At 37.4% G+C, this 16,566-nt stretch overlaps 3 protein-coding genes across 10 annotated transcripts in view; 2 read left to right on the plus strand and 1 right to left on the minus strand.

The window, feature by feature from the left end:
* Positions 1-16,566, minus strand: part of CASK (calcium/calmodulin dependent serine protein kinase) — a 192,196-nt gene that overhangs the window by 84,135 nt on the left and 91,495 nt on the right. For all 7 annotated transcript variants that reach the window (XM_066177041.1, XM_066177044.1, XM_066177046.1 and 4 more), the window contains exon 6: positions 824-926. In XM_066177041.1, the coding sequence (XP_066033138.1) occupies positions 824-926 (103 nt within the window). The remainder of the gene's footprint in view (positions 1-823; positions 927-16,566) is intronic.
* GPR34 (G protein-coupled receptor 34) lies at positions 2,546-7,405 on the plus strand. Its single transcript, XM_066177527.1, has 2 exons — positions 2,546-2,625; positions 4,433-7,405. The coding sequence occupies exon 2, from the start codon at positions 4,455-4,457 to the stop codon at positions 5,601-5,603; it is 1,149 nt and encodes a 382-aa protein (XP_066033624.1). The 5' UTR covers positions 2,546-2,625; positions 4,433-4,454; the 3' UTR covers positions 5,604-7,405.
* GPR82 (G protein-coupled receptor 82) lies at positions 11,115-14,088 on the plus strand. 2 transcript variants are annotated; one of them, XM_066177529.1, is made up of 3 exons: positions 11,115-11,414; positions 12,587-13,179; positions 13,284-13,503. In XM_066177529.1, exons 2-3 carry the CDS (start codon positions 12,616-12,618, stop codon positions 13,410-13,412), a joined length of 693 nt encoding a protein of 230 aa, XP_066033626.1. In that variant the 5' UTR covers positions 11,115-11,414; positions 12,587-12,615; the 3' UTR covers positions 13,413-13,503. The 2 variants fall into 2 exon arrangements, with proteins under 2 accessions (XP_066033626.1, XP_066033625.1); XM_066177528.1 differs by having other exon boundaries at positions 12,587-14,088.

The raw sequence follows: 16,566 nt of genomic DNA on the forward strand, positions 1-16,566 counted from the left end.
TTAATTTTAAAAATGTACAAAAGTCAAATTGACATAGAACATTACGTGATTAAATCAGGAAATCTGAGTTTTTGAAGAAGCATGGTACTGAAGGAAGTCACTAACTTTGAAGAAAAAATATTAAAACCAACAAAATATTTTGTTGTGGTCTCCTACTCTGGCAATGAAAGCATCAGAAAATTGATTGGGTCTTCATCTGTGCAGGCTGATTAAAGCATAACCCTATTGTCTGGAACAATATGGAAGGCAGCTAGAGGAAATAAAATCCACAGAAAACGAAACACAGTCAAAAAGTATACATACGTATCAAGATATTGAAGTCTTAGGCAATAATTACAATGAAAATTTAAAACACAGAAAAGAATTACATGTGAAAACTAGTAAAATTTTGCTATTAAGCAGCACAGAATTCTGACAGGAATTGCCTAACAAACAGGGAAGCACTGACAGTGCTGCATCAAGTCCTTACTCAAGTGCTTCAATGACGTCATTTTTATTTTCTTTGGTTTACCAAGCATGGAAGAATTAAGCCAAAGCTTGGAATAAGGTGGAAAAAAATCTTTGGGTTTTTTCAGTTTTATTTTGATCAAACCAGCATGAGCTCCTGTTGAGTAACATTTACAGGGATTTAATACTCAATGTGTGAATGCACGTTCCATTCCACTACCAATTTAGCTTGGCTGTGGCATTTACCATGTTAACAAAGTCTTTAGTGAAAGATTATTTTTGAGCTCTTGTTTTGCAGGCCAGGCTGTGTCAGAAGAACAGAACTCTGCAGTACAACATGCACAATACTAAATAACTTGGAAGGAAAATTTCTTACCTCCAGCAACTAGCCCAGACTCTCCTAGCTGAATTGCTACCCCAAAGCCACCAAGCTTCACTGGGGCTGAATTCTCTTTTGAGGCAAGCAGTACACAGTGTGGCTGAAAAGACAGAAATCCAGACAAATTATTCCACTGTTTGAGAAATACAATCTGTATTTTAGAACTACTTTCACAAATCTGTGAGCAGAAGTTAGATTTTGGGTTTTTTAATGATTTCTTAATTTCAGTTATCTTCTTTTCTGGCATGGACTCCTCTTTTTACATTGGCTTCCTTTCTACTGCCCCAGGCATAGCAAAATCTTTCAGAAGTTATCAAAACTAGCACAGAACACAAAGTGAAATCATGATAAAATGGAGATAAAAATTTCATGTCTATAATTTCTTACCTGGCATAACTTTTCCTTTTTGTCTTTCATCCTGCTAACCCTTACACTGTTTCAATTGCCCAGCTGTAATATCCTGCCTACGATACGTTTTATGGGGTCCAATCCTTCCCACAGAGAACATAAAACACTGTTTTGAGCCTTAATCACAGAATTCACTCAGCACTTCTCAAGTGCAGGAAAGAAAAGGAACGCCTCTGGGATATCCAGTGAGAAATATTCTTTAGGTGTTTAAACTGGATTCCAGACATAGACATCCATAGCTTTGATTTTCCAAAAATAAGTGTGAGGTGTAAGGTATAAAAATGAAGTAATATTATACAACAATTCAGATGGGTACTGACTGTTGAAGGAGGAAGCAACATATACACAAAATCTATCAGAACACAATTTGGTATTAAATATACATACCAAAAAAATTGCATTTAATTTAGAACGCCCGGCATTTACTCCAAGCCTCTCTTATCAGTATCATATTACTTAAAATGAAGAACCTCAAATTTGTATACTACTTCCTGAGAACACATTACTGCTTAAATTGCAAAACTAAGAACTCAAAAGAGTGCACAGGACCTACCAGAAGTTCAGCCTGACTACCTGTAAAGTTATCATCTCTAACTGCCCACGTCTTTTTGTAAAAGTTTAAATTATGAGAACAAAGACCTACAAGACAATGTTCTTGAGATCTTCATTAAATTTAGGCCTTGTCACATCAGGTGAATCTACTCTTAAGTTTCCAATTTATAAATGTAATTTTCAATTCCTTATGAACCACTTGAAAGAGGATTACCAGGTGGTACTATTGCTGCACATTGTATTTCACTTCTGCCTTAGTTATATGGTTAAGCTGCACACTTTGGGCACTTTCACATCCTCTCATCACTGTCATTTTGAGTGAGAAAAAACAACAATTCTAATCCCAGGCAAGGAGAAAGGTAGATGGGAGAACGATATAAAAATTAACAAAATGTACCATTCCACTGTGGTGCTGATTTATCTTTACCCTACACTGGAAAAAGTGACACTATTTCCATTAAAAAGATGACAGACTACACCAACATTATCATCACCCAAAAAGCCACTGGAACTGCTCACCAGAAACAAAGTGTCCGAGAAAAAATTTTTGAATCTCCAATTCAGAGTAAAAACTGAGAAAAAATTTATTACAGAACCCCTCCCAGCAGAGCCCAAATAAACTGGGTATTGCTAGTTAAAAATGCCTTTAAAAAACCAAAGCAAATCAGTTGCAACATTAGTTAAAACTTCCCCTTGTTGCCCACTGCACGAGTCAGCTGGAGCTCACCACTTTCAGAGAGAAGCTGCTGCTGTAGCTTTCTAATAAGAGGATCTGCACGTTTCTCCTCCGTCTTCACCAGCGGTTTTGAGAACCAGCAGAACTTCTTAATACATAAATGGTAAGTGGCTTATTTTATACTTAAGCTGTAGTAAAATAAATCTCTACTAACATTTCTCTTAATTGCAGAGTGTTACTGACCTCCAAACCCTTTTCTAAGTATTTCTAGGTTTAAGCATGTCAGCTTTCTTAGAGGTGACACAGCTTACGACAGTGAAAAGTTTTGTTTCCAATCCATTTGCAGCGTAACCCAAGCTTCTCATTCATTGATCTAAACCTGTCACTGCTTATACAAGTCCCCAGATCAAATCTTTTCACAGAAAAGCAATTTAAACAAGAAGTCATAGCAGAAGATGGGTTTCAAGATGTATTTGAAAGCACTGCAGTCTGAAATGAACCTCTTGGAATTACTTGCCCTGACAATATCATGTGGCAAGTATGGGAACAGCTGTTTTTGAAACTGCTAACATACCCTACCAGTTAAATGCAATTGTAGGGTCTGACAACATTGGATGTTAAAGTATTTTAGACTCTTCTCTCAAGAATTCAGATTCTGCAAGTCCATTAGGTCTTCTAAAGAATTTTACCTAAAGTCTTGTAATTTTCACTGCTGTGGCTGCATCACAGAATTAAATGTAAATTTGCATTTTTTAAGACCTAGCATGCAAATTGCATGGCCAAGACAAGACCTAGCAAAAAAGCTATTTTAATATTACATATCCAGCAGTATTTTATTTTATTTTTTTCCCCCATAACACTTGCCAGACCGCTAAATTCAGAGTGCCAAAACCACTTCTGAAAATTTTGTGAGATTACAGGAAAAAACCTCTTTCCTCTGTAAAACAAAAATATTCTAAATAAACTTTTTAATGGCATTTCTTGTTGCTATGATAAACAAGCTGAAGACTAAAGTTTCCTCATTTCTTATCAGTGATAACATCTCTCTAAACGCCTTCTTGTGACTGCTCTCCAAACCACACGCTTTTTTTGGTTTTCCTTCCTTGGTCGAGGCTGACTTCTATCTTTCACATTTTACCTTCCTGGTCAGCAATAAGCTTAGTGAAATCAAAAACTATCCAATGAGTAAAGAAAACCATGAAAACAAGGAAGGTTTGAAAACAACCTGTTACTGCATTAATGTGATTTCCAGCTTATAGTAGTTTATTTGTGTAATACTGATTTGTGAATAGTCAAGAGAAGGAAAAAACACTTAAAATCTATCTGAAGGTACAGATTATTAAAGACAAGCTGCTGCAATAATACTGTCTCACAGGGTTACTTATAACAGAGTACATAGCCAAATAAATATTAATTCACAAGTGCTTTTCTAATTGAGAACCAGTGAGTCGCATGTGAGAGATCTGAATTATTTAAAATTAACACAGATAAGTTTAGACTTGTCCGGATATACTTTTATGTACTTTGTGAGAATACTGAGAATACTTAGTTATGCTTACCTGTCGCTGCACCTTAGTTTCAAAATTTTCTGTTCTAGAAACGCTGGTAACTAAGAAGTGAACTTAAAAATTACTTTTTCTTATAGATAAAAAAATTCTTAAGTTTGCAGGAAAACGTAACAGTTGACTTTTAAAACAAGACAAGACAGTAATAATGCTGTAATTACAGAAATAGATATCTGTGTGAGTACTCTACACTGTCTGTTCTTTCTTGTCTGCAGATTACCTAGACTTAAATTATTTTATGATATCTGGCTGAAACTCCTTCTATTCAGCTACACCAATACTTTGGTACATTTATTCCTTTTAGCTACAGCATTTTATGTTTACATCACAAAGGACTGTAGGCAATAAAGCAAAAAGACAAATGAATGGAGATTTAATTCTTAAAATCTCTTTGCTACTTTGCAGAACAGCTAAAAACCCTTTGCAAATGATGGCTGCAACTTCAGCTGATTTACCAACCATGGGTTCACACAAGGAAGGACTCTGGAGTAACCAAACCAACCTGACCATAAATGCCTCAGAAAGTCACAATGATGCCAGCTGTTCCTTGGATGACAGCAACTCACTGTCACTCACTTTGATAGTTTTTTACTCCATTATTTTTGTCGTTGGATTGGTTGGAAATATTATAGCCCTGTTTGCTTTCCTGTGCATTCATCAGAAAAGGAATTCTATCCAAGTCTACCTGCTAAATGTAGCTGTTGCAGACCTTCTGCTGATCTTCTGCCTTCCCTTCCGGATACTCTATCATGCCACCAACCACTGGATGTTCGGGTGGATTTTTTGCAAGGTTGTAGGAACTCTGTTTTACATGAACATGTACATTAGCATAGTACTGTTGGGACTAATTAGTCTGGATCGTTATATAAAAATAAATAAGTCTGTGAAGCGTCCAAAGATGTTAACCACTACCCGGAGTGTGCAGATCTGTTGCACTGTGTGGGCGATTGCACTGACAGGATTTATAGTGGTAGTTGCACCATCTTTCTTGAAGACTGAGGTCAGCAACTCTACCAAGTGCTTTCACTACCGAAGAAAACAGAACAGAGAGAAGACAGAAGCAATTTTAAATTTTATCACTGTAGTGATTTTTTGGATCGTTTTTTTCCTTTTGATACTTTCGTATGTTAAAATTGCCAAGAACCTTCTGAAAATTTCGAGGAGAAGGGCAAATTTTCCCAATGCAGGAAAATACACCCAGACAGCAAGAAATTCCTTCATTGTTCTCATGATTTTCACCGTCTGTTTTGTGCCTTATCACATGTTCCGGTTTGTCTACATCATATCACAGCTACAAAACCCATCCTGTTATTGGACAGAGATCATCCACACGTCCAATGAGGTGATGCTTATATTTTCATCATTTAACAGCTGCCTAGACCCAGTTATGTATTTCCTGCTGTCCAGAAGTGTCCGTAAGACTGTACTCCAACTGATCTGCAGGAAACTTCATGGAGAGTCAAGCCTAAACCTGGAGAGTACTTCAGACATAAAACTCGGCCAATACGCTCAAGAGCGATTATCTACCACCACTCCTCCTCACTCCACCTACTCAAGGAAGAAGTCTATGATTTGAATGTTCAAATGAATCTCGGTCAGTTCAGGTCACCAATTTCAGATCACATAATCTTCTACTCTACAGCTACTAATTCTGCATCTTTCCTCCTGTTAAGAAAAATGAGAAGTCTAACTTCTGTTTGTGAAAATGAGAAGTTATTTTTTTCCGCTCGTTTGTTAAGAAAACAAATTAGGAAGTTCTCAGTCAATTTGTGTTGGACTAAACTAGAACACTAACTCTTTAGGGAGATTTCCATGAAGGGGTTTGAACCTGTAAAAGTAAACTTGTATATACACATTAATATTAGCAGCTTGTGTATGTAAATAATAGATGAATTTTGCAAAAAGTAAATTCTGTCCTATTTGGAAGATAGAGATACCTTTACAGATTTTATGTATTTTATGGTTTTCTGTGTTTTAATAGGTTTCCAAGAGATGAGTATTTTAACTACATTTATAAATGTATTTTTAAGGAAAATAATTGAGAATTTAGCAACATGTGTCTTAAAAATGAGGTGAAGAATACAACAGCTATCAATTCAGTTCTAAGTACAGAAGACACTCTTGGTTTCATTAAGCAGCAAAATTAAAATATTCAATTCTACTAACACCCTTGCATTTCCAACATTTTAATGAGTGTCAAGGTCAAACACCTGAGAAAATGCAAGCAACGCTTTCAGAATATTTAAAATAAATGAAGAAGAAATGACATGTGGGTATTTCCTAAGATTTCCTTCAATATGACAAATTTGATGACTGCAGCTACACAAAGTAGCTCAGCAAGGAACATAAATTCACAGGAAAGAGCAAAAAGATCATCCAGGCTCAGTCACCGATCTACTCCTAGATTTCCAAAGCCACACATTCCAGAGGCATGCTTCCTCCTTGGCAGGAGACTTTTCTTTCCAAGTGATTAAAATAATCTTGATAATTGCTGATGCCATGTGAATAGCAATGTTTCATAGCTACAGTTATATGCTCAGATTAAAACTAAACAGCTTTATGTATTTAGGCACAAACAAATTTCCAACTGTAACATTTTTTTTAAAACCAGAGAGCTGAAGGTGGGGGATGTCTGGCAAAAAGATGACTAAAGCAGCAGAACCATGAGCAACTTCAATGTCTGGCATAACAGATCAGAAAGGTGAAAGAAATAGAGGCCAGACATCAAGCTCTGAAAAATAAGGATTTATTTCACATACAAACAATACTGCTCAAGTAAAGAGGTGTAAAGAAGATGGTTTTAATATGACTACCAGTAACTTCTCTAATAGATCATGTGACTTTTAATGCCAAATCTGTGCAGATTTTTACTCATTCCATAAAATATTCTGATTTTAAAGATGATACTCATAGTACTCTGATAGAAAAAAGTAAACATAAGGCTTCACCTCTGCTAGATAAAAACTTGGTTTCATTTTGATGTGATTTTACATCATTCAGATTTGATGGAACTGGATATAAACATGTTAAACAAATTACAATACCTACCAGTCTGTTTTGTTTTCTTTCTTTTTTTTAAATAAAAAATTAGGGAGTTTCTTAATCTTCAAAAGAAATATTCCCACAAACATGTAATTTCATGAAGATATGATAGTAATTGCCTTTTTTCTTAAACATTTCAGCATACCACAGATGTATTTGTACCGTAATTTCTGACTCTCACAGTAATTGCATTTCATGATCTTTTATCATTTTTTCATCCTATTATATTAATGCTCCTCTTGGTTTTCTACTTGTACAGCACAATTTTACTATGCAATACTGTAGTTCTACATACTTACATCAATTCTGGTACATCTAGTAGAGTTTATAAACCATAACTTCACAAGATATATACGTTATCTCATAATTCTTTCTTTTCTGTGCTTATTCTGTGAGCAGCTGGTTGATGATACTGAACAGCAGGTTGGGGTGAGGGTGTGGGCTGGGGAACTCAGGAGAAGACAGACATGAACAACAGCAGCTTGAACAAAATGTGAATTCTAAAATTCTTTTGAACAAAGTGTTAGATCAGAATTTTCATTTACAAGGTTTGTAATTCATGGCCATAGCAGTATTGCCAAAATAGACTCAGATCTCTTCAGAAGATCAAGTAGTAGTACAGGGTTTCGATACTGAAAATCCAAACTGCATTAATCAACCCTCCAGCTGAGAAAGGAAAATCTGAAAGGGAACAGGTCTACAAGAAAATCTCTAAAAGCAGGCATGGCACAGAAGAGGGGAACGGGAATAACCACATGATCTTGACAAAGTGCATCATTAAGGGAGCAGCAGTCAGAACAAAGAAACAACCACAGAAAGCCATTAGAAAATACTTTTGGATTTCTACAACTGTATAAATCCATGCTTCAAGGTTTTAAAGGCCAGATGTAACAACTGGCTCAGAAAGGGATTTGAAACTAGACAGCACTGTCTTGTAGGAAGCAATTACTACTGATCAGGAAACAAAAGAAGGCATCTTTACTCTTTTAAAAAAATATTTAATCCTTACAAATTTTTTTCTGCAATCAGTTTTCCCAAATTTGAGGGTAAAACATCAGGCCTTACATAAAAATATTACGGAAGAACAAACAGTCCTGGAACAACTTGGAGACCTGCTGAAAGTCACACTGTGACGTGTCAAATGACCACAGAATCAGTCATTCAAATAGTGTGTCTTACTTCTCCTCCTCCCAGAGCTTCCTAATTACCTGAGTCTTCAGGTGAATTTACACATGATGGTAATTCTATTTACTTTGGTTTCTATATTTAAAGGCTAACTTAACACATATCCCCATATGACTGCACAAACCTCATTTTCCTCTTTACTCAATTCTGCAACACATACTTGAATTTCAACTGGTGTCCCAAAATATACCAGTCTTGTGCTGGTTTTGGCTGGGATAGACTCCTTCACAATATGGGCTGTGGTTTGGGCTTGTGACCAAAACAGTGCTGACAGCCCAGGGATGCTTCAGCCATTGCTAAGCAGCACTTGCACAACAAGCAGGACTTCACTGTCCCTCAGAACATCCCACCAGTGAGAGGCTGGGAGTGCACAAGGACATGGGAGGGGACACAGCAGGGACAGCTGACCCCAGGGATATCCTAGAGCACATGGTGCTACAAAGAAAAGCCAAGAAGGATGTTTGGCTGTATTGCTATTTCTCAGGAACTCACTGGGCACTGGTCAGATGGGGCTGCTTTCTATCACTTGTTTTTTTTTTTGGTTTTGCTTGTTTCTTTTGCTTCAGCCTTATTAAGCTCTTTATCACAAACCATGAATTTCCACTTTTACCCTACCAATCCTCCCTCCCCGCCCACTGGAGAGGAAGTAAGCGAGTGTGTGGGATTTAGGTGCTTTCTGGGATAAAACCACAACCACCTACTTTGGCATGGCAGATTTGATCAGAGTGTGTCAGACAAAGCAGCAGGCAGCACCAGAAGGGGAGGTCTGTTTTGCACCACAGCAAGCAAAAGGACAAAAGGGGGAAGAGGCAAACATCATGTACAAGTTTTCTCACTTTTACCCTTCTGATTCTCGCCCCCATCCCACTGAGTGGGAGTCAGTGAGCGGGTGTGAAGGCCCACCTGCCTACCAGACTTAAACCACAGCATCAACTTTCATTTTTGCACTGAAATTATATGTAGTTATGGTTTTAACTTGCAAACTGGTATTTCTGAGGGCAGACAAATAGCAATTATTTTGATAACACAACATGGAAACATTCAATGGAATCACTCTCCTTACAACACTGGCCAAAGGAACCATAAAAGAGGAGTGCAACTAATATCACTGAAAAACAAGCAAAAATCCCATTATTCCCAGAATTGGGAAGTTCACATATGGAAGCTTTAATTTGATGCTCTGACAGCACATACAAGGCTGTGAGAGACAGTGCCAAGTCAGGCTGAAGTTGAGGAATTTCACCACCAGGAATTTCCTGGGTTTTGTGTTTTTAGGGACAGAAAACAAGCTGTCTGCACATAATGATGAAATGCAACATATAATGCTTACCAGCAATATAAAATCTAGTACATATATAAATTAAGAGTGATCGTGGTTTGAGAATAGAGAAAATATAAATCATTGAGGTGAACGATGCACATAAAAATAATGATGAAGAACTTAAGGGTGAATGGCATAAAAAAATGCAAATGTTCCGTCTGAGTATCTTCAAATACATTTTAGATAAAGCACACGGTTTTCCATTAGGTGAATGAAAATAGTGCACTAAAAGAATAAGAAAGGTGCTTGCTATAGCTTAGAACCAATTGTAACTGTACTCCTGGGACAGGTGGCCTTTTAAAAAAACTTATACCTCATAACTTCACTACTGCTCTCAGCAATCCATTCCAAAATAAAGCCTGATAGACTCTAATTCATTACAACAATCTATTATCATACAATAATTCAGGAAAAAACGTAGCAGTTATCTCTTCTTACAGCATGAGTTATTATCATTAAACTCTAAATACTACCGGCAACAGTCAATAACCAACCAAATAATAATAGTAATCTTAAAAAACCTGCTAACTGGAATTGTTCACACCACTCTCAGCAACTTTTCAGGATATGCATTTGTGTATCTAAGCTTCAGTGGAGCACCACAGTAACAAGGACTTCTAACACTACTTGAGAAACTAATGAACACGTAATAAATAGAAGACTCTCTCTGTTAGAATGATGTTTAATATAACTATACATTCAAAGTCGGAAAACAAGGTATAATTAAATATAACAAGAACAAGAATTAAAGTACATGCAAACTAATTACAGCCTTACAACCTAATTACTAATACTCCACAGCAAATAAATATAATTGTAAATTACTTCAGCTGTGAAATCAGAATAGGAAGCCAGCTTACATGTCCATTGTTTTAGTAAAAAATTAGTAATAATGAGACTGAACAATGATAACAGATCATGAGGTGAATTTTCATAGTCCATGTTTAAACATAAAGCCAAACTAGCAAAACAAGAACGTTACCAAACTTCTGTTCTCATAAAGGAACTTATTTATAGGTGTTGGAAATCCTTATCTTATAACCACAGATGTATCGGAAAGCAGAAAACCCAAAAGTCCTAACTTCTGCAGAACTAAACAGAGTTTCATCTGTGATCATACCTATGCTGTGGAGGAAGGAAACTATCCTGTGTACACCTCTGGATTTGTGTAAAACACTGCATTTCTTGGACAGTGAGTCCATTTTCTCTGCCAGAACCCTTGGATGCATCAGCTGTAAATTGCTTCCACTCAATCCATCACCTGAGCAGACTGAAGAGATGTGTCCATCTGGTCACTCATGTGAGGACAGACATGGACACAGCACAAATGCATGTGGGCTTTGGGAATAGACAGCTTGGTGACAGCTTGTGGAGCTGAAGAACTGCTAAATATCACTGAAAATACAAAAACACAAGTTTTCATGCAAAACTAGCAGCATGAGGTGGGCAGTCCCTATAGAGAACTCCTCCACCCTCCAAAAGAGGAAAGCACTATATATAGGATTGCAAGGTGTTTCTGTGCTGTACCCAAAGGACTGTTACAGCTGCTCTTCCATGCTATTGCCATCTTTTTTTTTCTCCTGATGGAGTTGATCCTGACTTAATTTTAAAGTCTTTTTTGTACAGATGTCATCTTTTCTGAACTTGAAATGCCTACCTGCCTCCTGACATAGTAAAAGGAAAGTGTACACTCTGAAAACCTACTCATGTCAGAGAGAAATTTTTAACTGAACTCGTCAGGTTCCAGTGCCATCACTTTCACTGCAGCAGTGGAGATAAAATTGACACCAGACAGAAATATTTCCTCTCAGCAAAGGAAGGTGCCTGCAGCTTTTATAGGTAAGCTTAAAATTACCACTTCTTTGTTTTATCTGACAAAATTTGGTCAATGACACAAAAATTTTCATTGGACTTCTAAACTGAGTAAACTCAACAAATACTTTGTGAATTTAACTCATTATAATATAAGAATTTAATATATTTTGGTTCAACAATACATATGAAACTTTAGAGTACGCTAAAATACAAGAACTATAAAAGCCAGTTTAATTTGGAAGTTTGTCAAACGCTGCCTACAGCACACTTCTTATACTTGGTGTCTGCACTTTTTATCATTGTTACACTGAATTCTCTTTAGCATTTGAGTTCATTTCCTTACAGCTGTTTAAAAAAATTATTATCAGTCCCCAAGTTTGAAATCTGTTATTTTTTTCCATATGATTTGATATGAAAAAAAAAAGCTAACTAGGATACACTCCACTAAAACATGTATGTATATGCATGCATACAACAGTAAAAACTCTACACTACAGGGTTGTAAGCTGAAATGTCAGTTTTTACACACAATCATTGCATAGAGCTTTCACTTCTTATTTTCAGTTTGGAAATTGAGAAAAGACTGAAAGACGAACTAGGAAAAAATTAATATACTGCAGTTTTCAACCATCATTGTACATGCTAAAAAATATAGACTGAGTTGCTAAATATACATCTGACAGAGCTGTGATAAAGTAACACCATATACAGATGTGAGCACAGAATACTATATATATTTAATATATAGTGAGATTCTTGCAGCATACAGACTAATGTGTAGTTAAATGGAGGTACAGATATCCTACAGCATTTCTGGATCTAAAGTAATTCTTTGCACTTAACTTGCTTATTTAATTTTAAATGGTCTGTAAGTGGTTTCCAAATTAGGCTACAGACGTTCCAGAAGACTGAGAAATAAACCAAGATCACAGAAGTTATTGCCAGACCCTAGCTTGAACCTTCAGCTTCCTAATTTATTTTATTAGATTCTATGCACATAAAAGCTTTGGGGTTTAACTTTTCCTCGAGAAAGTTCAGTGGAAGAGAATGCCCAAATTGTAACCTCATGCAAACTTAAGGCAACAGCATCAAAGGATGACAAAGAAACAGGAAGCCAAAAAAACAGCTGAGATAAGAGCAAATAAGAGATGTCAGAAGCACATTATAGAAATAATAATTTTTTAATTGTGTTCCAGCTCTGACCACTCAAGAAATACTGCCATAAATGAACAGTTCATCATGTCTTCGGCCATCACCAGCTACCACTGTAGCTCTCCCCATCATCTACTCCTGCCTCCTGCCTGCTGGAATCTTTGGGAACATCCTGGCCGCCTGGATATTTTCCCGGAAAGCACCCAGCCGAAAGACACAGTACATTTACCTGGCCAACCTGGTGACTGCCAACCTGCTGGTTTGCAGCACCATGCCCTTCCTGGCTGCCTACTTTGCGGATGGGCACCGCTGGCCCCACGAGTCGCCGGCGTGCAGGGTTGCCCATCACCTGGGGGCACTGGTGATGCACGTCAGCATGTACGTGACCATCACCATCCTGTGCTCCATCGCCCTCAGCCAGTATGCCACGCTGAAGAAGAGCACTGGCACACAACTCTCCCCAGACCTCCCAGGAAACTTCCAGGGGCGCCTGCTGCAGAAGTTCCGGCGGCCGAAGTTCGCAAAATATTTGTGCGTCATTATCTGGCTGATTGTGCTCTGCGTAACAGCCACGGCCATCACATTAAACGTCCAGCACAGGGTTTCAGGAGAGTTCCCCACGTGCTACAACGTCAAGGTAGAAGTTGGGGAACGTCCTGAAATGATTGCAGCTTCCCTTGCCACTGTGTGCTTTTTCTTGTTTTTTATGACTGTTTTGTGGTCATACTATTCTCTCACCAGACATCTGAGCAGAATACAAGAAAACACCTGTATTGGAGAAAAACATCTGATTTACAGAAGAGTGAAAAGAAACGTTCTTGTCATCCAGATAATATTAACTGTCTGCTTTCTTCCATACCATATTTTTAGGCCAATTTTCTATATATTGCATACAGATAATGACTGTCCAAGGTTGAACTATCTAGTGGAAATTAAAAATTTCCTCACTTGTCTTGCTGCAGCTAAAAGCAGTTTAGATCCAGTTATAACCATTCTGTTAGATAAAACATTTAAGAAAAGTCTTTATGGCCTGTTTACAAAATCCACACCAGAACATCGAAAACGTAACAATGATATTCTCACTGAAATGCGAAGGAATATGGAAAGATTTTCATAGACTATAAATAATAATAAACTAATTTTAACTACCTTTAGGCAGGCTTTGATCTAAAATCGTAAATATTTAAATAAAATGGTAACATATTCTATTTTCTTTTCAAGCCATCTTGCTTGTTACACCAACATTAGCCATAATAAATCCAATGTGTATATCCAAATGAATCCAAGGAGTTTGTACAGTGAACAGTGTAATACCCATTCATCCACATAATACAAAAGACATTTTACATTTGATCTGTGGACAGTTCCTTTTACCTAAAACGTCAAGGAAGAAGGCAAGAAGTTGAGAACACAGTTCTCTCTTGTTATCAGTAAGAGTTTTGGACACAGGTGTTCCTTTACAAGAAGGCTGAACAAAGCACAGACATTTTCCTTGGGATGGCTGAACCACAACTGTGCTACACAGCTAATGACCAGGTAACTACAGCAAGACAGAACTGAGCAGTCAAACTTTTCCAGATGGCAAAGTGCTGCTGACGAGACTGGTTTTAGATCATCAGCTGCAAGTCTGGGTGAGCAGAGCTGTTCACTACCGAAGTGCTCTTCTAATTTGCACAGACACAAACCCTAACCCCACCACTTCTGTCCTTCCTGAAGTACATTTTATAGGGAATGTAGCTGCAGTTATCTCAGCACAAAGCCTGCCTGGGGTTGTTTCTCTTAACACAGTTTTTGAGGGCAGCATAAGCTGAAGTCATTCCTCCGACACTTTTCTAGTCACAACCACTTGTTCCCCAGTGCTTATCAAAAAGGCAAGAAAATGAATGAAACTTTGGGAACTACTAATCAAATATACCTTTTTGACAGACTCTTAGCAAGATCCCACTCCAACACTTCTACATAGCACCAAAAATGACATATGCTTGACTTTTTTCCTACGTAATCTGCCCAAGATAATGTCCTTTAAAGTTCTTAACTGCATCAAAGTTTTTCTTGTTTCAAATAATGGAAAAGCTTTTGTGCAGTATAGGCAATTTGAGAAACTGTAAATTGAGTCCTGCATTGGTCTAGCACTTGACAGAAGAGTTCACAGAGGAAAAACCCCCAAAACTGAAAGGTATGAGGGATAAGGGAGAGTTAGAAAAACACTACAGCAAAACACAGCTCATGCGGCAAACTTCTTGCATTGCTTAGACATACTCGTGCCAAAATCAGAAGTCAGCAGGTGACATGTGAATTATTTAACAAAAAACCAATAAACCAATTAATTTCTATTGCAGTGAACAAAATCCTAAGGGAAACAGGCACAGAACCTGGTTTGCAAAGCAGTTTAGAGTCCCCAGGTGTCTGTCAAATTTTTGGTTAAGACATTCAAATGTGCTGCATGGGAAGCCAGCTCACTGATCAAAAAATGAATTTTTTGACTGTGTGAGCAAATGACTGAAACATATAAACTCAGTGACCAGAAGGTTTGTCAATGTTCAGCTCCAGGCAGGCCAAGCGAAATAAATACACCTCTCAGCAAAACTGCTTCTGAACATACTAACAGGTTAACAGGAAAAGGGCTGGACAAAACAAGCACAGGGACCTCAAGATAGGAAGCAGAGGCACAGGAGTGAAAATAAGCAGGAGGGGAACAGCATTGCCTGAAGAAACTCTGAGAAAAAATACTGAAATTTTGTTTTTGGAGTCTCTTAACTTGTACAGTGACTGAGGAAGTGTTCCTCAGAAAAAGATGTGGCCAGGTAGGACACTTCAGTTGCACCTTTGATAGTGGTTTTGCAGCCTTAATCCCTTTTAAACAATTTAATATGTAACAAAATCCTCACCAAGAAGTTGCCACTGGATCTCAAGGATCTAGTAAGTTCTAGAGAACACAGAGAAACCACCGATTCTTACTGAATGTCCCCCAGAAAGCATAAAAGAAATTTCAAAGTGAAAAGAGTAGAAGGAAATTAACATGCAACAGATTTCTTGTTTTGGGTATTCAAAGATGGAAATGGGAAGATGGTCTTAAAGAACAGATTCTACCCTAGTTATTTTTTAACTAGTCAAGTATACAGTTACATACACACAAACACATATATTATACCTAAAAGCAGAAGTGGGAGAGTGTTGAATTGTACCAGCAAAATCTGAAATGCTGAGCTACAAACAGTTCAGGCAGTGAAAGACAGAAGTGGTAACTGAGTGCACTCCCAGAATTCATATCCCAGGTTAAGTTCAGTATAGTGCAAAAACCACCATGCAAATCTATCCACGCAGATCAAGTCTCAAGTCACCTGGACCAACTCAGATGTGTACATGACACACAGTACAGAGTGCATAATTCTTGGTCCTATTCCCTGGAAAAACTCCTTGGTTTTGACTCCCAGTCACAAAAATATTGAACTGAATCTTAATGACAGAGAAGGCAGAATATGTGTATTTTTGCTTTAGCAGGTTTATCTATTTAGATGATCACATGCAGGAAACAAGCATTCATACCTACCAAGACAAAGCCATAATGAAAATTTTGGATGTCTGCATTTTGCTGACAGGCTCACCCTGACCCCAGCTGCACACCAATTTGCTAATCAGTAACACATTCAGATACTCAAACTACTTGGAAATCATAAAACAAAGTTGGAGTACTTGGAATGAGTCAAGGATAAAACCCCGGAAACTAAAGCTCTTGATGTGATTAAATTACTCTTACATCAGTTATATTAAAAGGTATTTTTATGACAAGATTTTTGCAACCATGGAAAATTCTACATAACAATAGAGGCTCACAAAAGATTTCAAAATCTCTTGACGTTTTACTGATAAAAACCATTCTGTTAAAGTTATTGCAAAAATAAGCCAGTGACAAATGGTACTCAAATTGCAGCGAGAGTTTTACAGGAAAAGACAAGAATCTCATTTAAAACCCACAACCATCCCCTTTCCCTTTTGTTGTTCTCTTACATGAAGATTTCTCTGT

Source organism: Chamaea fasciata, unplaced genomic scaffold (genome assembly GCF_029207755.1).
Source record: "Chamaea fasciata isolate MVZ Bird 193981 ecotype frontalis unplaced genomic scaffold, bChaFas1.0.hap1 SCAF_2, whole genome shotgun sequence".
NCBI lineage: Eukaryota > Metazoa > Chordata > Aves > Passeriformes > Sylviidae > Chamaea > Chamaea fasciata.